General features: G+C 49.0%; 12 protein-coding genes across 12 annotated transcripts; 4 read left to right on the top strand and 8 right to left on the bottom strand.

The window, feature by feature from the left end:
* Positions 1-14: 14 nt before the first annotated feature.
* BKA55DRAFT_731542 (uncharacterized protein) lies at positions 15-3052 on the top strand. The gene is made up of 4 exons (XM_046201208.1): positions 15-162; positions 212-260; positions 309-1048; positions 1099-3052. The coding sequence occupies exons 1-4, from the start codon at positions 151-153 to the stop codon at positions 2845-2847; spliced, it is 2550 nt and encodes an 849-aa protein (XP_046056048.1). The 5' UTR covers positions 15-150; the 3' UTR covers positions 2848-3052.
* On the bottom strand, positions 3045-4505 carry BKA55DRAFT_548179 (uncharacterized protein). Its single transcript, XM_046191098.1, has 2 exons — positions 4153-4505; positions 3045-4106 (listed from the first exon to the last, which is right to left on the bottom strand). Exons 1-2 carry the CDS (start codon positions 4168-4170, stop codon positions 3087-3089), a joined length of 1038 nt encoding a protein of 345 aa, XP_046056047.1. The 5' UTR covers positions 4171-4505; the 3' UTR covers positions 3045-3086.
* Positions 4506-4989: 484 nt separating this feature from the next.
* On the top strand, positions 4990-7947 carry BKA55DRAFT_531932 (uncharacterized protein; the record flags this gene model as incomplete). Its single annotated transcript, XM_046189267.1, has 2 exons — positions 4990-7851; positions 7909-7947. The coding sequence occupies 2 exons, from the start codon at positions 4990-4992 to the stop codon at positions 7945-7947; spliced, it is 2901 nt and encodes a 966-aa protein (XP_046056046.1).
* A 1611-nt stretch (positions 7948-9558) lies between these two features.
* Positions 9559-9860, top strand: BKA55DRAFT_682365 (uncharacterized protein; the record flags this gene model as incomplete). The annotated part of the gene is made up of 2 exons (XM_046198330.1): positions 9559-9708; positions 9762-9860. The coding sequence occupies 2 exons, from the start codon at positions 9559-9561 to the stop codon at positions 9858-9860; spliced, it is 249 nt and encodes an 82-aa protein (XP_046056045.1).
* A 285-nt stretch (positions 9861-10145) lies between these two features.
* BKA55DRAFT_548172 (Metallo-dependent phosphatase-like protein) lies at positions 10146-12491 on the bottom strand. Its single transcript, XM_046191097.1, has 2 exons — positions 12212-12491; positions 10146-12165 (listed from the first exon to the last, which is right to left on the bottom strand). Exons 1-2 carry the CDS (start codon positions 12385-12387, stop codon positions 10515-10517), a joined length of 1827 nt encoding a protein of 608 aa, XP_046056044.1. The 5' UTR covers positions 12388-12491; the 3' UTR covers positions 10146-10514.
* A 2820-nt stretch (positions 12492-15311) lies between these two features.
* BKA55DRAFT_531930 (uncharacterized protein) lies at positions 15312-16538 on the top strand (the record flags this gene model as incomplete). The annotated part of the gene is made up of 1 exon (XM_046189266.1): positions 15312-16538. The coding sequence occupies one exon, from the start codon at positions 15312-15314 to the stop codon at positions 16536-16538; it is 1227 nt and encodes a 408-aa protein (XP_046056043.1).
* Positions 16539-16837: 299 nt separating this feature from the next.
* On the bottom strand, positions 16838-17966 carry BKA55DRAFT_531929 (uncharacterized protein; the record flags this gene model as incomplete). Its single annotated transcript, XM_046189265.1, has 3 exons — positions 16838-17241; positions 17297-17602; positions 17699-17966. 3 exons carry the CDS (start codon positions 17964-17966, stop codon positions 16838-16840), a joined length of 978 nt encoding a protein of 325 aa, XP_046056042.1.
* Positions 17967-18737: 771 nt separating this feature from the next.
* On the bottom strand, positions 18738-19606 carry BKA55DRAFT_682361 (uncharacterized protein; the record flags this gene model as incomplete). Its single annotated transcript, XM_046198329.1, has 2 exons — positions 18738-19132; positions 19189-19606. 2 exons carry the CDS (start codon positions 19604-19606, stop codon positions 18738-18740), a joined length of 813 nt encoding a protein of 270 aa, XP_046056041.1.
* A 47-nt stretch (positions 19607-19653) lies between these two features.
* Positions 19654-20109, bottom strand: BKA55DRAFT_682360 (uncharacterized protein; the record flags this gene model as incomplete). Its single annotated transcript, XM_046198328.1, has 1 exon — positions 19654-20109. One exon carries the CDS (start codon positions 20107-20109, stop codon positions 19654-19656), a length of 456 nt encoding a protein of 151 aa, XP_046056040.1.
* Positions 20110-20691: 582 nt separating this feature from the next.
* Positions 20692-21909, bottom strand: BKA55DRAFT_588050 (uncharacterized protein; the record flags this gene model as incomplete). The annotated part of the gene is made up of 2 exons (XM_046194736.1): positions 20692-21131; positions 21183-21909. 2 exons carry the CDS (start codon positions 21907-21909, stop codon positions 20692-20694), a joined length of 1167 nt encoding a protein of 388 aa, XP_046056039.1.
* Positions 21910-22350: 441 nt separating this feature from the next.
* Positions 22351-23590, bottom strand: BKA55DRAFT_531927 (uncharacterized protein; the record flags this gene model as incomplete). The annotated part of the gene is made up of 4 exons (XM_046189264.1): positions 22351-22775; positions 22834-22946; positions 23013-23346; positions 23470-23590. The coding sequence occupies 4 exons, from the start codon at positions 23588-23590 to the stop codon at positions 22351-22353; spliced, it is 993 nt and encodes a 330-aa protein (XP_046056038.1).
* Positions 23591-24357: 767 nt separating this feature from the next.
* BKA55DRAFT_531926 (uncharacterized protein) lies at positions 24358-25577 on the bottom strand (the record flags this gene model as incomplete). The annotated part of the gene is made up of 3 exons (XM_046189263.1): positions 24358-24677; positions 24731-25336; positions 25385-25577. 3 exons carry the CDS (start codon positions 25575-25577, stop codon positions 24358-24360), a joined length of 1119 nt encoding a protein of 372 aa, XP_046056037.1.
* Between the last annotated feature and the right edge of the window lie 181 nt (positions 25578-25758).

The following is a 25758-nucleotide window of genomic DNA, read 5'->3' as shown; positions in this document are numbered from 1 at the left end:
AGCCCATCGCGACTCGCGACTCAGCCTCGTAAACCAAGCTGAAACGGCAACATTATTACGAGACCGCAGCGCAACTCAATCGGCATTAAAATAAAGGTTTATATCATCGCTATAGTATCATAAGAGTCGCTGCACTCTCAATCAGCCGCGATGGCGCCAGGAGTGAGTGAATCACTGCTTCCCTTGCGCAACCATCGACTAATTCGTATAGACGCGACGCGCCAACAGATCTGGATATGCCGAGCACGACGACTTCGAAGGTACGAAACAACCGATCGCATGCTACGGCGCGTACTAATTAACCCAAGGTCTTCCCGTGCGACAATGGCGACAAGAATGGATAAATGTTGCGCCGCCACAGCAACAGGAACAGACCCAACAGAATGATATCTGGTCGATCGATTTACCTCACGGCATGCCGAAAGACTCGCATCTACTTCCAGCCCACAGTCAGGAACTTCTTGCGGCTGCGCGATCCGGAAGACTTTATAAACGACCTGCACCAGCTGAGGAGGAAGAGGTCGATGCCGATGCAGCTCCTGAGAAGCCAGAGAAGAAGGAAGAGGACACAAGCGCTCGAGGATTCAGCGTGAAAGTATGGAAGCAGTTGCCTCGTAATGTTGATACACCTGGTACATCACATCTCGCGAAACGACAGAAGAACACCGTAACGGTCGCCAGTCGGACAGTGGAAGAGAAGGTTCAAGGACCGACAGTTACTAGGGCGACTGTCAGGAGAATTGATGCCGCCGGAAATCCATACACGGAAGAGGTTACGCTATCTGATGGTCAACAGGTCCAGGGTGAAATCGTTTCGACACGGATTGAACAAGCTCCTGTTCCTGGTTCTGAGCCACTTGCTACGACGCCTGTTCCCAACCGACGAAGGCCGCCACCACCGAAGAGAAAGGCCAAGGCTGGTCCTGGCCGAGGAAAGAAGAAAATCAAAAACCCTCCTGAGGCTGGTGCTCCTGCGGCGGCGCCTGTCGCTGGGGCAGATGGTGCCGCGTCCGCTGTTCCAACAAAGCCCGAGAACCCTGCAGAAGCTGTACGTTGGAAACTGTGGATGTGCTGTTCTCCATCGCTAATTTTTCATAGGCCATTAAGCAAGAACGTGAAGACTCTGCCAATCAGGATAGTCCAATGCCTGATGCGGATGACGACGATGACGATGACGATGGTGATGATGACGAAGGCGACGAGGCTGAAGAGGGAGAGGCAACACCAGCTGCGGAGAGTCAAGCAAATGGTGAAAACAACAAGCCACAAGATCACGAGATGACAGATGCCGCTCCCACAGCCGCTACTGAAGCGGCGCTTACTCCACCCCCTGCGCCAGAACCTGCACCAGCGGCTCTTCCAGCTACTCTTGGAAACGACGAGCCCGATACTATCATGCAAACCGACTCATCTGCGCCTGCGCCTGTGCCTGTGCCACCAAACCCTATAGGTCTGGCACCTCCGACCACCCTCACACCTGGTGGATCCAGAATCGAAGGCAGCCCCCTTAAGAACGTGGTTATGCCTTCACCAACAAAGGAGGTGGATCAGGAGCAACTGCTTAAGGCAGCAATAGACGCGCCTTTTGCGGGAGATGAAAAGCCCGCGGAGCCTGAGCTGACTGAGGAGAATCTTGCACAAGCATCGCTGGAGCCACCCACCAAGGATGATGAACCCCATGGTTCAGCGGAGGAACAGCTCCTGAAGGCGGCTATAGATGCTCCTTTCGGGCCAGGACCACAACTAGCAGTCGCATCTGCAGTTAAACCTGCTGATTCGACCATAGCCGAACCTCCCTCTACAGTTGTTGGGGAGGCTCCTGAGGCTGCGACTGATCGCGATATTCCAATGTTGGAACCAACGGATAGCGAAGCACTACTGCCTCCCCCACCTGAAGAGGTTGGTAATATCGCAACCACGCCTCCTGGAGGCTCTGGAGAGCCAGGCGCTTCTGGCCCCGGCAGTGAAGTCAAGCCTCCAACAGATATTCAGGCTGGTGAGGAGGCAGTCTCACAGCGACCGCCTTTGACAACAACTGAGACTGGTTTGACAGAGGATAGCATCAAACCTGATGATTCAGCCTCCATCACTGCTCCCATCTCTGATATCACAGATGTCCCAGCAGTGGCTCCTTCAATCGTTGATCCTCCACCTGAACCACCCGCTGAAACCACTGTGCAAGATACCACAACGGAAGAGACTGCTCAAGAACCTGCTCCAGAGGAGACCAAGGAGCCTACTCCACCTCAACCCGAGATTAAGGAAGAGTCTGCTCCTCCTGCAGTTGAAGAAATTCTTCGCGAGGAATCGCCTAATCTGCTTTCCAGCTTGATGGATAAACTTGATGAACAACATGCAGAGATTGAGAGTATGAAGCAAAAGGCATCAGCTGAACCGGCGCCTGAGTTGGTGCCAGAGCCTGTTGCTGAGGTGCCTGAGGAGGCTGTCATCGAGCCAGCTGCTGAACCCGTCTCTGAGCCCATCTCTAAGCTAATTGTTGAGCCTACTGCCGAGCCTGTCCCTGAACCTGCTGCCGATCCTATCACTGAGACTGCTCCCGAATCTACTACTGAGCATCCTGCGGAAACACTTGCAGACCCCATTGCGGAACCAGTCACAGAGCCAGCGGCTGATGTTCCTCCCGAATCAGCTTTAATACCCGAAGCACCAGCTGAGCCAGCTGATGAGCCCATGGTTACCGAGGAAGTAAAGACTGAAGAGATCAAGACCGAAGAACCTGCTGTTGAAGCTCCTATCGTCGAGACTCCTGCTGTCGATGCCCCAGCTGTTCCTGAACCATCAGTGGCGGAAGGTGAACAAAACCAACAAGAACCAAAACAGGAATAGAATGTTTGAATATATCCAGTAATATGCTGGCTGAACGGAAATAAGGAAGTTTTAGAAGAGCCAATGGCCGTATAACTGGTCAAGCAGAAAGAGATGGAGTTTGTATAGTATGATTTTAGGGGACTTTATAGTTCTAATGAATTCACGGACAACAGGCAATAAAGCATATGGTTCACATATACATATCAGTACAGCAATTTTTTTGATGACTCGATCTTTTATTGTTTCTACTCGAGTTACTAAACCAATTCGTTGTGCGTGCCTCCTGTTGAGGTACTACTTGTGTTACTTCGAACCTCCACGGCACTCATCTTCGTTCGCTGAGGCATCGCATAACGACCATGCATACGAAAGCCCCGTGCATGCGCATTACTCAATCCTAGCAAAGCTGCACTAGTAAGTAGCAATCCAATGAGCACAATCGCTCCAGCCTGTGTCATGTTTCCTCCCAGTGCAGCAGACATGTATACCATCAACTTAGCCGCTGCTTCAAGATAGCCTTCGAGACTTGACTGTGTACGCAACCAAGCGTGAGTAACAAGAGCTTGTAGATCTGCATTTGGACCGCGCAGTCGCACGCTATGTCCTCCGCCAAGGTCGATTGTATATTCTGTCATAGCGATACTTTCTGGGGAGGGCTCAGAATGCGTCATGCGTTGTTTTATGGCCCAGATGTTGAGGATACGAGAGCTGATGAGAGTGAGGAGAATGGCGAGACCCCACCAGTCTTCGAATATGACCATGAATGCTATGGAAGTTGATGTTATGAGGGGACTGATTAGGTAGAGGAGATGGCTGAGCCAGTCGACATCGGACAAGGAAGCCCAGTCTTCATGGTCCTCATCGTCGTCTTCTTCATCTGAGATCCTGTGTTTTCTAATCACCTTCCCCACGATTTTTACCACATCCCAAGGTGTATCCAGCCCAACATCCAGAGTGATGATATTCTCAGCGCCATCTTTGACTAGACTCTTGAGATAGCTCGCTGTCATGGTATTCTTCACCGCATATTGTATCTGGCCGAGGGTCTGTGTTGGTAGTGCTATCAAGCCGATCGGTGCCTCACGTTCAAGGTCATCGCATGCTTGTTGGTAATGTAAGCCAGGGGCGAGGACAAGGGAATCGATCCATGAGGCACCGCCGGTGAGGGCAGTGCGACGGGAAATAGTGCGAAGATCGGCGAGGACGAGAAGCCCGCTGGCTGATAGGGTTATGTTGGGAAGGGGAGTGGTGGACCATGAAGGGATTAGAGATCTAGGCTGCTGAGTATAAGTGGGAGTCAAGACGTTGGGATGTAAGACAAACCTCCATATTATAGGCCATTTGTTGAGTCTCTGTCGCTGAGAGTACTATATCGAGCCCAATATTAATGGCGGTCCTCAGTTATTTCTTTTGTACTTCGGAGATTTAGTGATATATCTATCATACCATGCCTGCGCACGCGGATATATCGATGATGCCATCTCTGGGCGTATATCCGCATGACAACTTACATGAGAACGCATCGAAAGCCATGACTGTAGTTTGAAACAAAGAAACTGCCGAGACAGTCTCGATGGACTTGTTTTTGGTCCGAAAGTTGGAAATGGTAGTAGTAATAGAGTGTGGTTTTGAGACATGAGGTTATATGAGCGGCACGGGATCTATACACGCGGGAGACGGTCTCATGATAGGAGCTCGCGTGCAAACTCACTAAGACTGTTTGATTCAATAGCAATAAGCCGTTATAAACGTTGAAACTCAAATTAGTCTCTTGCAGAGCTTTATCGTGATTATAATTCACTTCAATATACAAACGATTGAACTGGGTATTTGTCCATTTGGAAGGCCCTGCGATTGCAAATAACTCTTTGGAACCGATTTCCAAGATACATCTTGGCCTTTGCGCAACAACAACAATTTAAGAAATCGTGATTCAACGTCCAAGACTATATTCACGAGAAAATACAAAATCTTGAAAGAAATTAATTTATCACTTTTTGTAATTTTGCATCATCAGGTATGAACAACATCGGGAAATTACCTACCCTAAGCTTGTTCGATGACTAATCATTGCGCAACGAACAGATAAGCTAGCCGTCATGATGCAAGCAGCTCTGAAGCTCCCAAGCGTGAAGCCGCACAACATCCTCAACCACAAACATGCGGCTCTCACTCCAACCATTGCTCCTCCTGGGGCTTTCGGCTCTCGGCGCCGCAGTCTTCCAAGACGAAATCGGCGAAATCGATTTCCACCACGCGCTCCTCGGCGTCCCCCAAGTCGAAACCACCTTCTTCCATCGCCCACGAAAGCAAGATAAGGCGAGCCTCCTTTACACGCTCAGCGACGTCGGTATCATCGGCGCCGTGAACCCTAGCAACGGCCAGGTTGTCTGGCGTCAGCAGATCGCGGATGATATCACCAATGGCGGTGGTTTCTTGCGCGCTGCTGAGGGTGAGCATTGGGTTGCTGCGGCGTATGGATCGCGAGTTCAGGCTTGGGATGCGCTGACGGGACGTAATGTGTGGCATAATGAGTTTAAGGGTGAGGTTAAGGACCTTGAGATTCTGGAGCTTACTGAGAGCTCGAGAAAAGATGTTCTGGTTTTGTATGATGAGGACGGCACTACGGTTCTACGACGTATACACGGTACTGTGGGAAGTGTCATCTGGGAGTTCCGCGAGGTCGCCAAGAACATCCCTCTTCAGGTCTCGACCGACATCTCCAAGATTTACGTTATCAGCCTTCACGGATCGCCTGCGTCCTACAGCCTCAAGGTTACTGCGCTCGATACTCTCACAGGAGGACGACTGGACGACTTTGCTATTGGCACTAAGGGTGATGTCCATGGACCTAAGGACGTCATGTTTGTTGGAGGCAACTCAGCCGCCCCTATTCTCGCGTGGGCCGATAGCACCCTGACTAAGCTCAAGGTCAATGTCCTTGGAAGCAAGACGACTCAGGAGCTCAAGTTGCCTTCTGACGCTGTCGCCGTTACTATTCACGCGCCTCACCTCGTTCAGTCGCAGCCTCACTTCCTGGTTCACACCCGAACGAAGACCGGAAATAAGGCCGAGGTTTATCATACCGACTTGAAGAGTGGCCAGGTCACCAAGGCCTACGAGCTTCCTCACCTTTCTGGCCCTGGTGCCTTTTCCACAAGCTCTGACGGAGCCAACGTTTACTTCGCACGCGTTACTGAGGATGAGACCCTCGTTGTCTCATCTGAGTCTCACGCTGTTCTGGCCCGCTGGCCCTTTAAACCTGCTGGTGATATTGAGGCCGTTCATGCTGTTGCTGAGGTCCTAAAGAAGCCTGGCACTGAAGGTTTTGCCATCCGAGCTGCTGCTGTCACCAAATCAGATGACTGGGTTCTTGTCCGTAACGGCGAGATTGACTGGAAGCGACCTGAGGGCCTGACTGGTGCCGTCGCTGCTGTTTGGGCAGACATCCCTGGTACTGAGAACCTCGCCAAGGTTCTCGAGGAGGAGGCTCACACCAACCCTCTCTCTGCCTACATTCACCGTGTTACACGACATATCGACGACCTTCAATACCTTCCTGACTATCTTGCATCTCTCCCTCAGCGAATCATCACCAGTATCTTCGGTGGCGAGCCCGCTACCAAGAAGGAAGGCCTGCACCGCGACACTTTTGGCTTCAACAAGCTTATTGTTCTTGCAACTCGCCGTGGTCGTGTCTATGGTCTTAGCACTGAGCACAAGGGTCAAGTCATCTGGTCCAAGTCTGTGCTTCCCCAACTTCCTGGCGAGTCCCTCGAGGTCAAGGGTATCTATGCTAAGGATGAGGGTGTTGTTACTCTGCGTGGCGCCAAGGGCGAGTATGTTGCTATCAAGAGTGACACTGGCGATGTTGTTGAGGTCATGCCCGCGGGATCTCTTCCTCGTGTTTCCAGCACCGTCGTTGTCGACAGCCCTGCAGGCAAGTGGTTGCTGCCTGTTGGTGCTAACGGAGAGATTGGACCTGTCCCCGCCGGTTTCACTCCTAGCGAGACCATCGTTGTCCGAGGTGAGGGAGAGACCCTTAAGGGTGTTAAGTTTGTTGAGGAGAACAACAAGGTCACTGAGCAAGAGGTCTGGCAGCTTCAGCTCTTCCCCGGCCAGAAGATCGTGGAGATTGCTAAGCATGCTGCTCACGACCCTGTCGCCTCTATTGGCCGTGTCCTGGCCGATCGTCGTGTCAGCTACAAATACCTGAACCCTAATACAATCGTTGTGGCTGCTATTGACGAGGCTAAGTCATCTCTGTCTGTTCAGCTGCTCGATACTGTCTCAGGTCAGGTTCTGGCCGCTCAGTCCTATGCTGGTGTCGACGCTACCAAGCCTATCTCTTGTGCCATGGCTGAGAACTGGTACACCTGCACTTTCTTTGGCCAATACACCCTTGAGGATGGCACCAAGCGATCTATCCAAGGTTACCAAATTGTCATTGTTGATCTCTACGAATCTTCTTCTCCTAACGACCGTGGCCCTCTTGGTGACGCTGTCAACTTTTCGTCTCTCAAGCCTGTTGACACACCAACTGGACCTGCTCTGCCTTGGGTTGAGGAGCAAGCTTATGTTTTGTCTCAGCCACTCGACAAGCTGTCGGTTACACAAACACGACAAGGCATTTCAAACCGACAAGTCCTTGGCTACCTGCCTGAAGCCCACTCCATCGCTGGTCTGGCTCGCCAGGTTCTGGACGCCCGACGCCCTGTTGGCCGTGACTCAACCCCAGCTGAGAAGGAAGCCGAAGGTCTCATCCAATACACCCCCAGCATCGAGATTGACCCTCGGTCGATCATCTCCCACCAGCGAAACGTGGTGGGTGTCAAGGACATTCTCACAACACCAGTTATTGTGGAGAGCACAAGTCTGGTTGTTGCTTACGGCGTGGATGTATTTGGAACGCGCGTCGCACCCAGCGGTGTATTTGATATTCTTGGAAACGGCTTTAACAAGGTGACACTTGTCTTGACCGTTGTTTCGCTGCTGGGTGGCGTACTCTTCCTCTCACCGATGGTAAGCAAACCCACATTCGCATTCGCATATATGACATGTTGGCTAACAAAGTTCTAGGTAAGGAGAAAACAGATCAACAGGACTTGGGAGGGCTGAAGGGGATGAAAAAGAGAGGGCATGTCATATCTGGAGCTAATTACTAGACCCGGTCGACACAAGGCCAATGGGAGGAGAATATTTGGTTATGAGCTGTAAATGGAAACAAAGTATCTACTGCTACACGTCGTGCCGGTGATTTTAGCGGTTGTTTCCGGTGACAGATGGAGGTGGCTAGCCTAAAGGTGTCAGCCTCACAATGTAACGATCCAAATGAAATGCTATAATTCGATAAGCCACGTGCTATGTCTGTCAGCTTAAACGGCCGAGACCGGGATCTCCGCGAGTGCCGGTGGGCGGAGCATCGCCGGCTTGGCGCCACGGCGTCGTCGGGACTGAAAGAGAGACGCGGGAGCCGACAAGCCGGGCAAGTACTCGTTATTCAGTATATCGTGAAAGTTGGTGGTTTGCAGTGATTGGTGAACCGTAAGCACATGGATTCCCCTGCTTGTTCCTCGTATCACTACCTGCATCTAGACATATACTTGCTCTGCATATTCTTCGTACAACATGATTATTCTCGCCAAAGTCTAGGACTTGAGCTGACGGTGGGGAGATTAGGATAATATTTGCATATACGGGTTACTCAATGCACTTGACAGTCTCATCAACTCTATGCCAAACGAATCATGTATTTCTCCCCCTTCAAAGGATCACGAGGCTGAACGTGCGACCACGTCAACGAACATCTATTCTTGTTTTCCAATCATATTTATGGGCAAACGGTAATGGACGTAATTAATTCCTCCGGACCCTCGGGAAACACGAGAGAGGCTTTCGGGGACGAATAAGCAGTGAGCGGATGGGCTTTTGCTTTTTGCGGGGTAACATGATGGAGGTTGCTTCTGGATTTATTTTTAGGAGAGTGATTCTGGTTGGGTGAGAGCTGGATATTGACTGTTTTGGTGTTGCATTATGTCAGTTCATGATATTGTATTGTCAGAGTATTGCAGTATCATATCATGAACTCTACACTATATTATATCCTGCTGTCGATAATGCACAGAGGTAGAATTAATGTTGGTTTTGACACTGTATCATTGTGAAAAATATCTGTAACACTACATCTGCAGGGCTGGCAGCTCAGATCGTGTGACTATCTAGTGATGTTGTGTAAGTGGCTTGTCCAGAAGCGAGTCCGATATGTCACTCCTGGCCTAGCTCCATCGACAAGTTAACGTTGCCATTTGACAGAAACTATTCTCGTCTAGTACGAGCGAGCTAGAATAATGGAAGTCAAGAGACACTGACTACCTTGTACATCGGCACATTCTGGAGTAAGCCTCGTATATCAAGACACCAAGACGATCTCCTGTCTCTCCACGGGGAAAACAGCACCAAAATAGCATGAATCTAGGACTGAGGGCGGGCATGGCCTCCACCGTCAGCTCATGTAAGTCAAGTCAAATCTGTGAGGCAAGAATAGAAACATCATGCTCAAGAGACGAAGCTACATAAACGAGAAAATCAAGTATATAAACTCCCCTTCCTAACCTCCAGATCCCAAACTTTCTCTCCACCCTCATCAACTCAAACACTTTTCTACTCTCGCTACAAAAACCACTCTCGCTCTACTACATCTTTCTTCTTTCAAGAAAACAAACCGCAAACATGAAGTTCGCCATCGCCCTCGCCGCTCTCGCCTCCCTGGCTGCTGCTACTCCCCTCAACGCTTCCACCAGCGGCTGCAAGCCTGGAACCTACTCTTGCACCCCTGACAAGACTGGCTGGCAGGTCTGCGGTGTCAACAGCAAGTGGGTTGTAAGTCATCACCCCTCCTCTTTCTCGTGAGATATAAGTTACTGACTTATAAGGCTGCCGGTGTTTGTCCCCCCAAGACCTCTTGTGTCTTCTACGCGAAGAGCGCTAGCCCCTACTGTGTCCCCCCTGGATTCAAGTTCCCCCAGGCTTAAGTGGTCTTTTGGACTATGACATGATAGCCATGGGAGTCACTGGTTCTTGAGACTCTTGACAATACCTTCTATCCTGGTCTGACATTACGACATGGAGCCTTGAGATTGGTTTGGATTGGGATTGAATTTGTGCATTTGGTCATTTCTTGTTTTCATGCCTTGCATGAGGTCCTTTCCTTAGAACATTCACATTAGAGATGGCACATAGCTGGTTGGGTATACATACATATATAGGCACTTAGCATGCATCTTCAATCTACCGCATTGCCTTTTACCTTTATTCGGAACGCCACTGTTACTTGATATGACCTGAATTATCTTTATCTGACTGATGCCACACCGATAATATCCATAACAGTGGTCTCATATGCCTCAGGAAGCAAGAAAACTTCTAACCTTTAAGTTAAGTGCCAAAAATAAGTAGTCTAAGGGTCTATCAAGTCTATATTAAGTTTACCTAAGTATTTTTATTATTTAGACAAGAGACCCTAAGTTTTCTTGCCTCCCCCTGATACAATTGGGGTTGGAACGAGAGGGTGGTGTATATGACTATATTCAATCTAATACTAATGATGACCAATATACTCTAACCATGCTATCCCAAATGTCAATAACTCCATGGGGCATCCCAGTTCCATCTACATACGCAAACAACTAGCAGTCTCCCTGCCAGTTCTTGCTAATCCACTGCGCCATATGGTAGGTAAAAGTACCATCAATGTATCGCTGAACATCGGCATCACTGTAATCACCCGCGCCAGCAAACTTCAGGGCAGGGATGATCCAAGGCTGAATGAAGTCAAGGAAGACAAAGTCAACAGTCTCAGGATCACCCTTCTCAGGCATATTGATCTCAGCCTGGACACAATTGGGCTGTTCATAGAACTTGACAGGCTCGTGGACGGTATCATCGCCATCAGTACCAATGTCATCTTTGGTAGTATATCCGGAGGTCAGGTCAGGCTTGTCAAGGAAACTCCTGAGCTCAAGACGCTTCTCGTCCTCATCCTCCTTATTAGCCTCAAACATAGCCTTCATGGCTGGAGCCGGGAATGCCTGTTCAGGCATAGCCATGTATTTGACATCCGCACCGTTCTCTGCAAAGATCCTTCCGGCGCTGTTCAAGAGGTCGATAACTTTGGAAGCAGCCTTGTACGGAACGCCCGGAATGTAGCTGAAACCACTGGTAAAGGGGCTCACAGCATATGTGCTATCCCGCGTGAAACCGCCCTTGAAGATATCGAATCGAATACCACCAGTGTTGAAGATGGCTAGCCGAGGCTTGTCCTTGCGATCCTTACGAGTGATGATATCAGGCAAAAGCTGGTTGGAGATCCAATAATAAATGCTATCCTCATCGGTGTGCTTGGTTCGCGTCATCCAAAGTGTCTTTGGCGCACACCCAAACTTGTAATCAAGCTGAAGTGCCTTGCGAGCACGAGTGATCATTTGAGTGACTCTCTTGCCATCTGCAGTGGGGAAAGTCGAGTCATTCAGGCCGGTATGGTACTGCAGTCCGTAGAGGTTGTTGTCAATGTATCGTCGAGTAAAGGTGGGAGAAGCAGCGGCCTCGACCTCCATGGTACTGCCCTTGCTGATCCCATCGATTGACATCCATCCGATTGTCTCAAAGTATCTACCACTGGCTATCGCGAAAGCCTTTGAGTCATACTGGACAGCATCACGAACGTGTGCGTGACCGCCGAAGAAGGCAATGGGGATATGCCAGTTCTGTTTTCGAATGGCGGTATAGATGGTCTTGAACTCCTCCATGCGAAGACCGACATGACCAATGACAACAAAGAGATCCGGCTTCTCTCGAATAGCCTCTTGGAACCAATCCTCCTTGATGGTATCTTCCACAGGCTGAACAACGGTGTTATTGGCATTTCCTGTAAAGTCGAAAAGGAAGCCAAAAGCAACAATTTCGAGACCCTGGTTCTTTGTCTTGAACTTCTTGTAGCGCGGAGCTTGGGGAACACGATCGCCTGTCTTGAAATCGATGTAGTCGAGGTTGGAAGCAAGGTATTTCCCCTTGTAGTTGGGAACAGTGGTGTTGTGTTCCATATCAGCCGAGTAGGCCTTGTAAAGTTCGTGATTGCCGGTGCAGAGGATGTCGACGTCGGCTTCGGCGTAGATATCGTACTGGAAAAGGCCCTTGGGGGTTGATGCATCGTACAAGCCATTGCCTTCGATGCGATCGCCGGTATCGATGACTAGAAGGTCGCTCCCTTGTTCATCGGCTTGCTTGCGCATATGTTTGGTGAAAGAGATGTAATCTCCCCAGTCGGCAGAGTATTGGGGCCTGAGATGTTAGTTGTACCCTGAGAAAGAGATTGGGTAGTACACACTCCTGAAAGTGACCGCCAATCCAGCCATGAGTATCAGTTGTGTGAATAAAGTTGATCTGACCCCAAGTGAGGTCTCTCATGGGACCCGGGATAGGCGCGATAGCTCCAGGTTGCGACGCATAAGCTATAGCGACCAGCGCTGGACCAGCGGCAAGTGTCTTACTCCTGAGAATCATAGTGGTGTTATTTAGTAAGACAGAGAGTGATAAGGGTTGAACAAGAGGATGAAACCGCCTTGTTTTGATGGATGAGGAAGAAGAAAGAAGCGGCCGAGTTCGGCTCGAATGGACGAGGCATGATAAGGTACAGAATGACGTTGGAGGGGACCCTGAGGGACACCAAGGCTTCGAGTGCCATGATTGGTTGATACCGTTGGCATGGAAGCTTATCAGCGAATGGGAAGCGTTGAAGGCCTCCCCACAAGGGGTCACGTCCAGTCGATAGCGCACATCAGCGGGTCCGCTGCCTGGGCCACGAGGACGCGCATTCCATTATGTTATGCTGAGGCTTCAACCCGTGACACAAGTTTCAGCTGGTGTCATGAGGGAAATGCCTGAGGATTCTGTTTGAGTGCTTCTTCTTGACTTCATCCATTTGAGTTAGTAGCAATGAAAGATTCCGAGAGATCTGAATCTAAGCAAGTTGGGAAGTATGGGTGATGGCTTCAACACAGACCAACCATTTATAGACCTATGGGCTATCTATCTATCATACGTACCCCTTACTGGACCCCTTCCCCGTACAGTCGTGCAACTGTAGACAACTTCTTCAGCAACAATAACTCTTGTCTGAATCAGGCTATAAGTAACGATTTCTCCTCAGACAAGGCTCATCCTCAGCTTGTTGGTTCACTTACACCAGAAGATCTGGCCGTATTTCGCACATCCTTATCGACGGCTCAAAGCTAAATACTTCCCGAATCTGGCATGATGGCGCGAAGCCAAGCTTCCATTTAACACTACAGCACACGATAGGCCAGATGTTTCTTACAGTGGATCTTTATTCGTCGGTACGAAATACGAGATGCGCCGGAGGCCCCACCACCGGCCGCTGTGCCTCCAGGTTCCCGGTATAAATTAGCGACTTGAGCCGGGGTCTCAGTATAACCTGAATTTTCCCATATAAAGGACGTGTTGTTGTACTCTATAATTTACCAAACTTCGATGCACAGAGAATCGTGACCCGGGGACTCTTTTTGCCCAGTCAATCACCTGGAGACAAGCCTGTCAGCATATCGGACATCGGAGCATCTGCGTATCCCGCCCGAGTCAACGCAGATGCATCATCAGGATTCCTTCATTTTTTCCCCCCATAGCCTTTGAGGGCGGCAAAAGCCTTGGCTCCAGGATGTCGAATCGTGATCCATCGGGGTCTCCATCAACGACAAATTCTGGTAATGCTGTTCATTGCGCTATAGTTAATGCCTTCAGCTGAAGCTGGACTTGCTGACAACCGCTCAGGAAAACTGAATGCAACCAACATATCGCGACAGCTGAACATAAACTCAGAAAAGGACTGTTTTAATCTCCTACTTCGAGAGATAGCAGCTTTGCCAGAGCGTGAACCACTGGCACCAAACACAATACCTTCGACGACCTCTCAACTGCCACTCATATCTAGTATGTTGGTGTTAAGCCAGGGGTTATAAGAATGATATAGCTGACCAATGTTAGAGAGAAGCGCAACGGAAGACAGCACAACAAGAACCAATGTCTGGATAGCAAAAACAGTACGGGCCGCCATGTCTGATGCCTGTTCTAAGCCGTGAACCACCAACGGGACTAAGACGAGCTGGTTACATCTCTGCGACTCTTGGACTATTCTACGAGCGCACAGACTTATGCTAGTTGTGCATACAAAAGTCTTGACAGGATGATCTGGATTCTCTCAGCAATTGCTCATTGATCGGGGAATTTCAGCTCTGCCGCTTTACAGCGCGCACGGATAACACCAAGCGGCTCGTTCCGCATAACTTTAATGGACTGCATATTGAGTGAACCCTGAGTACTGATTTCACTGTCAAATGTCAATGGAAAGGGAATATGGTTATAATTATTAGTTCGAGTATGACCAAGACAAAAGAAATGATTCGATAGCGAGTCAATGAAATAGTTTCGGCCAATTTGTCTTGCCTACCCCCACGTGGTTACCCACCATCCTCACCTCATCTCATTCCCGTCCCCCTACCACAAGGACAAGCCTAGCCCTTTGGAGACCCTCCTTCAGGTCAGCTCTGTAACGCCACAATACATTGATTCCCAGTTAACATAGATCACTGATCTCTGTCACTCTTGTTAGTATAATCTTTACTTCGAGGTTCTAATCCTTAACCTCTTCTTGAGTCAATGTATGAGTCTTCACATGTTCATGTCTGTCTGCTGCACCCTTCTGTAAGCACTGTAACATCCCCTGCAAAAGGAGCTTTGACCCCCGGCAGCCGCCGCCCTCCCCACTGAACAAGACGCCACTGGGACTCAATCGAGGACGTTTGACCCGACCAAGTTTAGCGGGTGTTCTTGGCTCCCGATAAATCATGGATCTCGGTGACAAGCTGGTCCAATTAAGAGAGCTAGAACTCGGTTTAGTGAAAAAAAGAAGGAAAAAATTGCAGATGATCGAAGAATAAAAAGACCTGGACCTCTCGAGTCTTTCTAGCTTCCCTTCTTCTTGATCTGTTTCGCTACTCTTGCAAGATCAGCGCTGTTTAACGGTGTCTCCGTGTCGATCAACAACTCGCCTCCAGAGCAAGACATCTTGCGCACTCAAATACCCCCCCCACGATATCTCTTGCGACTTCATATGTTGACCTCTGTTAACTCGGCTTCCTTCAACAAATACACACCGGCACATTGGTACATGTGCCGCGTCAGTTCTTAAGAACATCAGCGAGCGACTTTGAGTCTTTGCGCTTGCTGCACCCGGAGACGATAGAAAGACTTGATCTATTTTTACTGGATTATCCAGCGATTCATTACTTTGCGATAGGTTTACGAGGTATGTTGCGACAGCAGTGCAATTGAGTGCGCTACCAGCAATTGAGAATGCGATCGCTAACTGAAGATAGATATTCTTACAATACACCTCGAATAAACCTTCCATCATGTCGGCTACCCAACCCATCGCCGTCAACAACCCCGAGAACCCTTTTGAGGGCGACTCTAAGGGACCAACCGCCAACGCTACCCAGGACTCCATCGTCACGAACGAAGATGCCGCTGTCAGCCAGGGCATCCACACCCTCGAAGTCAAGTCTGTCCACTGGTACAGCTACCTGACCACTGTCGACTTCTGGATCGTCCTCGCGCTCGGCCAAGTTCTCGCGCTCTGCATCACCGCCACCAACACCTTCACCAGCTTCCTCGCCAACGCGGGCACCAACATTCCCGCGTTCCAGACCGTGTTTAACTACATCCTCATGTTCCTCATCTACACGCCTATCTTTTTGTGGAAGGATGGCATCAAAGGCTGGTGGCGCGTTGGGGTGAAGGATGGGTGGAAGTACCTCATCATGGCGTTTTTGGACGTTGAGGGAAACTACTTTACTGTTTTGGCTTACCGATACACGAATGTTTTGTCAGCGCAGCTCATTAACTTTTGGGCTATTGTCTGCGTTGTTGTCATTTCGTTCTTCCTCCTCAAGGTTCGGTACAGAATCTTTCAGATCATTGGTATTGTGGTCTGCTGTGGTGGTATGGGTATTCTCATTGCCAGTGATCACATCAGCGGTACCAATGGCGGTAACGGTATTGATATGGTCAAAGGTGATCTGTTCGCTCTGCTCGGTGCCACCCTCTACGGTACTACCAATGTCTTCGAGGAGTGGCTCGTGTCCAGGGCTCACTTGTACCACGTCCTGTCATTCCTGGGCCTGTTTGGTATGTGCATCAACGGCGTCCAGGCTGCCATCTTTGACCGAAACTCTTTCGATAATGCAACCTGGAACGGTAAGGTTATCGGCTGGATCATCGGTTACACTCTGTGCCTGAACATCTTCTACATCCTTGTACCCGTCATGCTCCGCATGGGAAGTGCAGCTTTCCTTAATATCTCTTTGTTGACTGCCAACTTCTGGGGTGTCATCATTGGTATCCGCGTCTTTGGCTACACCATTCACTTCCTGTACCCCATTGCCTTTGTTCTTATCATCATTGGTCAGCTCGTGTACTTTGTTACTGGTAGCATGCTCAGTGATTCTAAGAAGCCTTGGTTGGGTGATAATCAGGAGGATGGTGTTTTGGGCTTCGGAACTGCCAAGCTCAAGGCTCTCAATGCTGCGCGTAAGGCTCAGATAGAGGCTGAGGCTGGACAGCGAGATACCTACCGTTGAGTTGAAGTGTGTCTTGGGTAGGAAGTGTTGAAGTTTGGATGTGGTCTTCAATCTGGGGTTGCACCCCTGGGTAGAAATCCTGCATGGTTGGCTGAATGGCTGAGTTAGGAGATCATGGTTGCAGTTGAAAGATGAACAGTTTTCATGAATAATACATAATTTTATCTAAGCAACCGGAAGCTTCAGAGTTGACTTGTGTCTCTTTGTCAATCACCGTTTTTCTGTGTTTGCCTGCCATTTCATACCCTTCCATAGGCAATGACGAATGCCTTCGAGGGTAATCAACCACAACTCAAGTGCTAGTCGCTAGCATCTCGAGATACGAAATCAGCCACATTAACGCCCTCGACCGCTTGTTTTATCTCCATCAGGATTGGCTTCAATCTTCCCAGAGTGGTACAGGGGTGATAATTGCCGCGTGCGTGGAAGACATAGGGTTCTTCATTGATGGCACAGTGCGGCGACATTGGGATCTTGAAGCCCATGATCTTTCCTACTATCTTGTCTAGACTGTACCCATTAAAGGGAGCAACGAAAGGTGGATCAATTCGATGCCTTTCTCGCATCAATATACCGAGGCTGATCTCGCTGCAGTCAGTGCTCTCATGTTGGCAGCCGTTTTCTTGCACCATTTCTTCCTGGAGAGAGTCCATGGCTTCCAAGATATCATTGAGTAGGAATTGTCTTCTACGTTCGAGCCTGGCTGCCAAGGTACCGTCAGATCAGCCATAATATATTCGAGTCGAGGGGGAACTTACTGAGCATCTCGCCGACAGGAAGGTCATGGGTCTCGATTTCGGACATCCCAGTGCTGCGATTCAGAAACGAAGCTGCCAGTGAGCGGAATCTTTCCTCATCGTGGAATACCCAGGCGGAAAACAAATACATCAAGTTCCTCTTGCATAGCTCATTAGGTAGATGTCTACTAAAGGTCCACGCTTGATAAACAAAATGCATGGGCCCGCGACATTGGTAGTAGTCAACAATGCTTGCAATTCGAGTCAGGAGTCCAGCATTCATGTCTGTTGGGATCCCGACGTGACGACCGTGAACACTATCCAGGACTATGGCGAAAGCAAAGGCATCCTAGCCCTCGGCTGATATTTGCCGAATAGGTTCAGACGATGAGGTTGCCTCTCTCCAAGACCCATTTAACATACATCGGAAGTATCGAGAGGCGAAGATCAAATGTCGGGAAGAAACTCGTATGCGAACTTCGACTTCCGGAGTCTCGTTCTGATCATCGGAATAGAGCTCGCTCAAGACTTGATATCGACCAAGGCATGGCGGGTTGGCGAATGCCAGAGCATTGGGATCCCCCTCAGGAGTACGATCAGGACAATCTGGCACGATGTTCTGCTTGTTTGGATTTTTTAGTATCAGTTCGGTGTCGCCACCTGAATCTACTTCGTAGCATATCGACTTCATACTGGTATTCGTGATCTGGTATGGTGTAGCGAGAAGTCTGTTGTTCTGTTCTTGAATATGGCTGTTGAAAGGAAGAGATGAATATGATTCCAAGTATTTGGTTTGACTGGGCTGTGCTTAGCTAAGTTATACGTTGCGCCGCTGTCAAACAAAGTACCTCATGGCTGGCTTGGCAGGCACTACCAATCATTGACTCAGTAAGAAGATAATTGTTTCCTCTGTCAGTGACGGGCCCATGCACATCACATCATTCATGGATCATGTCTACATTTCTGAGTAGCACGAGCTCGACATAATCCTCCCTCTCCCCTTTATTTCTTATCATTCTACTCTGGTTGCTCACATGATGACCGCATCCTCAAAGACAGTCTCGATCAATAAGTGCATTTCAGACGAGATCGGCCAAGGTAGCGATATTGAGCTGATGCCAAGAAAGCCAAACTCGTCGCAAAATATGCTTATTACTCCTGTTTAAGGCCAGGATGATAGACGGAACTCAAATCCAATAACTTAAAGCTTATGGGAAACCATACCATGTCCTATAGCACTGCTTTCACAATAAGAACACCGCTCTTATCACAAATATCAGGCGAAGTGCACGATGAGTCGCTGGTAACATTTCCAGAATCTAAGTCTAAGCGCCGTGGAAAAGCAGGTAAAGTGACCAAGAGTGAAGATCAAGACATCAAGAACAGGGCAGAAATATCCTTCTTGCTTGGTTTCTAACCAAAAACACCGATCAATCCCATTGCATCCCGTTACCCAACCATCTCAAACCTTCTTATCCAAATCAAGAGTCCAAGAATTCAGCTCAGCCTTGACACCTCCAAGAACATGCCTCATTCTAGCCCTGACACTGCACGCAGACACATCGTTATAGTGGTCATACTCTTCGGTCGTAGCTGCAATCGACTCAGGCATGTCATTGACCAATTGAATCGTGCTATTAACGCTGTAACCGTCAAAAGGGGGCACAAGCGGGCGGCCCCCTTCTTCGAGACTTTGCAACTCCCGCACCAAAATGCTCAGCGCGATGGAGGAGCAAGTCGGGGACTCATACTTGTGCCAGTCGCAGAGAAAGTCTGAGGTGGGAAGAGTGTCGAGAAGGTCGTGAAGAGCTGCCACGATCTTGCCGATGAGCTCTTGTCGTTTGCTGTCAATTCTTTCTGTTCTCTTGTTAATGGGTTTGATCCAAAGGTGCAAGGGGGAAATGGTTACTAACTCAGAACTCCAGGGATGGGAAGATGCTTCGTACTGAGTTGTGAACGGCCGTACATGTGCTTGAGGATAATCTGCGTCGCTGAGTCCAAAATGTCTGGATTAGGGAAGACCCAAGAAACACATAGCCACATCAGAGTGTTACCGGAGTACTCGTCCTCAATTCCGGTACAGATGTCCTCATACCAAGCATCAGCAAAAATCTGCACGACCTCTTGGCATTCATAGTAATCGACTATGGTAGCGATTCGAGTCATCAATCGAAGATTGACAGCTCGAGGCACATCTCGATGACGGCCGTGGATAATATCAAGAACGATAGCAAATGCCACAGCATCCCAATCACAGGTGGTGATTTGACGAAGAGGCTTTCCGAAGGTAGAAGAAGTGGACGACGCCTCGCTCCAGGGCCCCTCGATCATGGAGCGAAAATTGCGAGAGGCCAGAATGAGGTGTCTTGAAGAAACTCTCATCCGGACTTCAGCCTTAGGGGGGCCTTGGCCTCGAGAGCGACCTTTGTCTCGATAGAGACTCTTTCAATCTCAGGATAGAGGTCTCCTTTAGCTTCAACAGGAGAAAGAAGATTATCGAATACGAAATATCTTTCACTCAGCGTGGGACGGGCGACTGTTGGTTCGTTCATGGAATCCTCATCATCCTCTTCATTCTTGTCATTCTCTTCACCCTCCCCAACCTCGCCATCATCATCATCCTCGTCTTCCTGGTAGACTTCGAAGGGGAAGCTATAGGAGACCAAGTTCTTGTCACCTTCGGCATCTTCGCCATCCTCGTAATTCTCGTCATTCTCGTGATCCTGACCGCCTTCGTAGGGGAGAATACGGGGGACAAGTGGCTGAGAGTTTGGGTTTTCGAGAACAAGCTCGACATCGCCATCCGGGTCAATAATGTACGAGATGGACTTCATGATGGATGGCTTCTGCTTCTGTATTCCAGTGTTGGTGTTGGGATGAAGAAATAAGAGAAAAAGTCGAGGGGGAGAAGAGGAGCTCTTGTCAAGCACGTAGCTAAAGCAAGGTGTGCAAGGCAGAGCGGCTGCTGTGGTCCGTGATGATATGCATCTGTCCGCCACTAAAAGCAAACAGAGTCAACATACGCTGGCAAACAGTTTGAAGAATCCACAATAAGGATCGAAATACGAACAAATAAATGATACAAAAGATATGGTCGGTCAATTGCAGTTTGTGGCTTTAGACAAATATCATAAGCTTACGATGCATTCTGGGAACCAGGGGTAAAGGTTTTCATGAGATTTTCTAAATCCAGCCTTGATTCAGGAAGAAGAGGTCTAAAGGCAGACCAAGATCACTAAGCCTAAAGCAGAGATCTGGGCAAGAGAAATGAGAGTGAAGGAGTTACGTGATTAATACGTAGAGGAAAGCTAGCAATTCTGACTCCAATCCCTAGATTCTGGCACCATTCAACTCAACCTCTTTCAATCTTCGATATTCGCAAACAATTCAATCTCATACAAACTGCCAAGTCTTAACTAGTCATCATCCTTCTGACGCAACCCCCAGCCTTGAATGCGCGAAGGGCGGAACCCCTTGATGTCGTTGTTGATCCCCTTCATCAATTTCTGTATCCGCCCCTGAATGGTGCACGTACAATGCTGATGATATAAGTTGGGTTCGCCAGAGCTGATGCGTCCAGAGTTATCGTAGCTCGGATGTAAAGGTTTGGGTCGAGGAAACCCTTCCACCAAGCCTCGCATCGTGACAACGCTGTATCCGTCGTAAGGGGCCGTGAGGGGCGCATATTCATCCTCCCATCTAAATCTCTCTCGCATTAACGTCCTAAGCAATGCAGAGGAACAGTCGGATAAGCCCAGCCCGGGGCATGCATCCTCCGTGCGGAGTGTTTCTCGCAGGATATCGAGACCTTCCAAGACCCTTCCGATAAGCTCTTTTCTTTTGTCCTCCAGGACATCTGATACAGCGTCAGTATATCAAGCTTTGATCCGCCTGAGCATGTACTTACCGAGAATCCCTCCAACGGGAAGTTCTTTCAGCTCGAACTCTGAAAGTCCCCTGCTGTGCCTCAAGACCCTGCGGGCCTCGACGGTGAAGATAGCCTCGTTCTCAAAGACCCATGCGACATACAGCCGCAGTAATGAATTTTCGGAGTACAAATCGAAATTTTCTTGTGTAACAGACTGTTGACAAAGCCACACGCCGCTGATCAATTCCAAGCTCTCATAGCATTGGTAGTAGTCGACGATGGTGGCAATGCGAGCTAGGAGCACGAGGTTGATGTGCCTAGGGATCTTTCGAAAACGGCCATGAATCGCATCAAGGACAATGGCAAGAGCTTTGGCATCCCAGTCAGAGGTCGCAACCTGGCGGGGGCTACGCTGGGAAGAAAATGAGGAGGAGGCCTCAGCCCATGGGCCTTGAAGCATAGCGCTGAACGTTTTAGAAGCAAATGTCAGGTGCTTTGAGGAAACTCGCATTCGCACTACGTCGGGAGTTTCTTCCACAAAGTCCAAATCGCCATAGTCGTCCACAAATGTAGGGGTGTCGAAGTTATCAAAGACCGTGTATCGTCCGTGGAGTACTGAGTTGTTGAAGTCCGTGGTGGGTGATGTGCTAGTGGAATCTCCATCTCCACATAGGACTCTTTCTGGAATAATATCTTGTGCATTTGGCTCGTTAAGCACGAGCTCGATGTCCCCATCTGGGTCTATCACGTACGAGATAGACTTCATGATGATGTTTGGGTGAGATGTACTACGCCTCCCAGTTCCGGAGGAGGTGGAGGGGTGAAGAAGAAGAAATGAACCCAGAATGCGCGGAAGTCTTTAAAATTCTACGCACTGGATCTGGATCTGGATCTGGATCTGGATCTGGATCTGGTGCCTCCTGGGTTGTCCGCTGCCTGTCACTGACAACTCAGACCTCTCACAGGCTGACACAGGTAAGCGTATCAAGGAGCCAAAGTTGTCAAAATCAAATATTATAGCAATTTGAGGCATGTGTCCCTTTGAAGTTTAAGCTAATATTGTACAGGCTGAGTATGGCCACTGGCAACTCTCAAAGCATAACTATTTTACCATCCATTTGGATGGCCATCGCCATCATTCGACCAAAAAAAAACATCAATGCTGATATATCCATAGTGAAGTATGGAATTTTTCTTTCCCATCTTCTCAATCTCTGAAGTTTGCCAGGCTGAGCCATTCGATATCACTCAAGGTGATGTCAACTTTGTTCTTCAGTCGCTGTTTGGGACGGTCTTCCTGTTCCGTTGGTACTTGCCATTGCTCAATTCCGTCCTCCGTCACATATTCGACACGATTATCAAGTTTACGAAACCCGTTGACCATTTTGATGACTTTCGAGAAAGAATATCCAATGTATGGAACTGTGAGCGGCGGATCGAGTTTGTCCATTCGGCGTTTCTCTCGTAGCGCTGAACCCAGTGCCGTGCAACGGCGTCTGTGGTCAGTGGGCTCACCACCCCAACCATCCCAGGCTGTGTCGTCAGTTTGGTCATCCTGAAGCTCCTCAACGATGTTGTTAAGCTCCTCCAGGACTGCATTGATAGCCTCTTGTCTTTTTGTGTCTAGATTCTCTATCCATAATGTGAGCAGTGTCTTCATATGAACTACTCTAAATCTGAAACTACTCACCAATTATCTCAGCGATAGGGAGATCATATGTTTTGACAAGATCCAGGCCTTCACCATGCTTCCAGATCAACATTGCCATATCGGCGAAGGCTCGATGCCAGGAGGATACCCAGCTGATGTATAATCACAGAATATGTTGTCTTCCAAATTCCGTAGGGGCCTTGTAGAGAAGCTCGTACCACAAAATAGGCGCAAATAGAACTGCTCTGTCACATTGGTAGTAGTCCGCGATCACCGCAAAGTCGGCAAAGAAGCTGAGGTTGACCTCTTCTGGCACATTGCTGTGGCGGCCATGGATGATGTTGAGCAGAGCGACTAAAGCATCCGCATTCCATCCGATTGTAGAAACTTCGCGAGCTGACGTGCTTGAAGAAGGCGAGGTGGTATCTGACTCAGGAGAAACGGGTTCAGCATTTTTGCTCCATGGACCATGGAGCATCTTCTTGATCACGGGTGAAGCCAGAATCATATAGCCAGAAGAAACGCGGAGTCGGATGTCAACAGGTTCTTCATCTGGATCCTCGAGTCAGTTTTAAATGTTTCTTAGAGTGATGGAAGCTCTCACCAGAGATTCTGAAAGCGGGAAGAGGAGAGCTCATAGACGGAACATCCAGACGATCATGGTCGGGCATGTACTGTGGCAAATTCCACTGGTGTTGGCAAGAGAAACGTCTGGCAGTACTTTCTGCGTGTTTGGCTCTTTCAGAGCGATGTAGAGATCCCCATCTGGGGCTATGTGGTGCGTGATGACTGTCATGATGGTGTTGTGGCTGAGTTTGTAGCTGAGAAAGAGAAGAGAAATCCGCGATGGGAGAAAAGGTTCTGGTGTGAAGAGAAGAAAAGAGTGATAAGGCGCTCGATTCCCCAGAGGATGTAGGAGTGAAAGGACCAGCGCGCCAGGAGATCTCTTTTGGAGTTGCGTGCCCAGGAGTGAAAAAATAGCACTTGATAGACACTGTCAAAATAGATGCACATGACCGCTGAAACGCCAACAGGAACCTGTACCTCCCAGTAGAGATAACTGAAATGACGAGTATGAGATCGAAAACTACGTCAATATCTCATAAATGTTCACAATTGGACTTTACGCAGGCAACGGCTGTCATTTTCTTGGCTCCTCATGTTGGAGATGTTATAGTATTGCTAGGTGAAGACAAACGGGACTAAGAACTCACAGTTGTATTTTCGTGAAAGAAGAAAATGAAGGGCCATTTAAAGTCTGGGTACTCGGAAAGCAACTCGGTGTTTGCAATCAGCTGAAGTCACCAGTGAACGATGATGAGGTTGGTGCATCTCAAAATAAAAACTATTCTTCATACATGCAGATCTCGTACTTGAGCTTTCGTTTTATCCATTCCACTGATCGCCATTCATCCTTCTGTGTACCTCACGTCCAGCCTACAGAGATACCCATGCGCCCGCAGTTGCCAGCGAAATATGTAATATCTCAGTCCTTTTTAGCTTGAAAGTCAGTGATCCTGATCTTGTGGAACTCCCCTGCGATCGCATTGAAGGTTGGAAGCATCAGCTTCTGGAGACCGCAACGACGAGGAGGACCTCGCTTCCTTTCGGAAGGGTCCCGACAATCAGGTGAATCAATATCCTCCCAAACATCATCAATAAGCGCGATAGAGATCTCAGCGCGATAGAGATCTCAGAGTATGGTGGGCCAGAAGTCGTAAGCTCCTGGTGCATATCGTACTCAGCGGCATCAATTGCACCGAGTAATATACACCTGCATTTATGACTGCAGCCCACACGGCCTTCCCGGAGTTCCGCTCGCAGTGTAACGAGTTTGGCACAGAAAAGCTCCAAGGCCCATTGCCTCTTCTTCTCCAACTTTTCTAAGGTCATTGGTAGCAGTATGCAGGCGTATTGTCTATATGAGGTTACATACCAAGGAGCATAGCAACGGGGAGATCATGGGTATCAACATGATCTAGGCCCTCGCTATTCCGCACCTCTCTGTAAGCTGCAGAAGTGAAGTCAGAGGGCCAAGAGAAAACCCAAGTAATCCATAACCACATGATCGACATCTTTCCTCCTATGGGGAGTTTGGTGGGCCCGAGGAATGTCTGTTTCCAAAGATTCGCAGCAATAGCCACAGCGTCGGCGCACTCATAATAGTCGACAATGACAGCAACATCGATAAAGAAGCTGAGACTGACAGCTTGTGGCACTTGACGATTGCAACCATGTATGATTCTGAGTACTGTGATGAAGGCGTGTACATCCCAGCCTGTTGTTGAGATCTCACGCACGGCGGAAACTTGCGGGGCCTCAGAAGTTGAGGCTGCTACAGGACTTAGTGAAGTAACAGAATCTAGGGTCTCCGAAGAAGCTTCGACAATAGTCGGAGTCTTATCCATAGGGGTCGTCTCGGTAGGGGTCGTTCCGGTTGGTGCTGATTCCTTCCAGGAACCATCGAGCATCTTTTTGAACATTGGAGAGGCAAGAGTCAAATGATGAGATGAGACTCTAAATCGATACTCCAAGTCCTTTTCTAAACAGTTATCTTAGTTTTTGATCTTATTTGTGAGGATGATCTTACTCTGGACTTTGGGGAGCTCAAGCCCAGACGATGTCTCTGGGAGGTTCACAACGGAAGGATCAAGCTTGTACTCAGGAAGATTAATGTTTAAGTAGCGGAGAGAGACGCTTGGAATAGTACGTAGCGTGTTGGCATCCTCCAGGACAATATAAAGATCTCCATCGGGGACGATGTCGTGAGTAAAGACGGCCATGATGCTGTGGTGTTGCTGAGTGGAAGGAAGCCCGCGATGAAGGAAAGGCTGCTGCATGGAGGAGAAGAAGGAAGAGGTAAGTAGAAAGAAGAGCTGAGAAAACATTTCCAAAGGCTAGACGGCTCGGTAAGAGAGAGTGTCAAGTGTAGGGGTGGAAGCCTGCATCTGCCAGACACTGTCA

Source organism: Fusarium redolens, assembly GCF_020744475.1.
Source record: "Fusarium redolens strain MPI-CAGE-AT-0023 chromosome Unknown BKA55scaffold_1, whole genome shotgun sequence".
NCBI lineage: Eukaryota > Fungi > Ascomycota > Sordariomycetes > Hypocreales > Nectriaceae > Fusarium > Fusarium redolens.
This window is presented reverse-complemented; position numbering and strand designations above follow the sequence as displayed.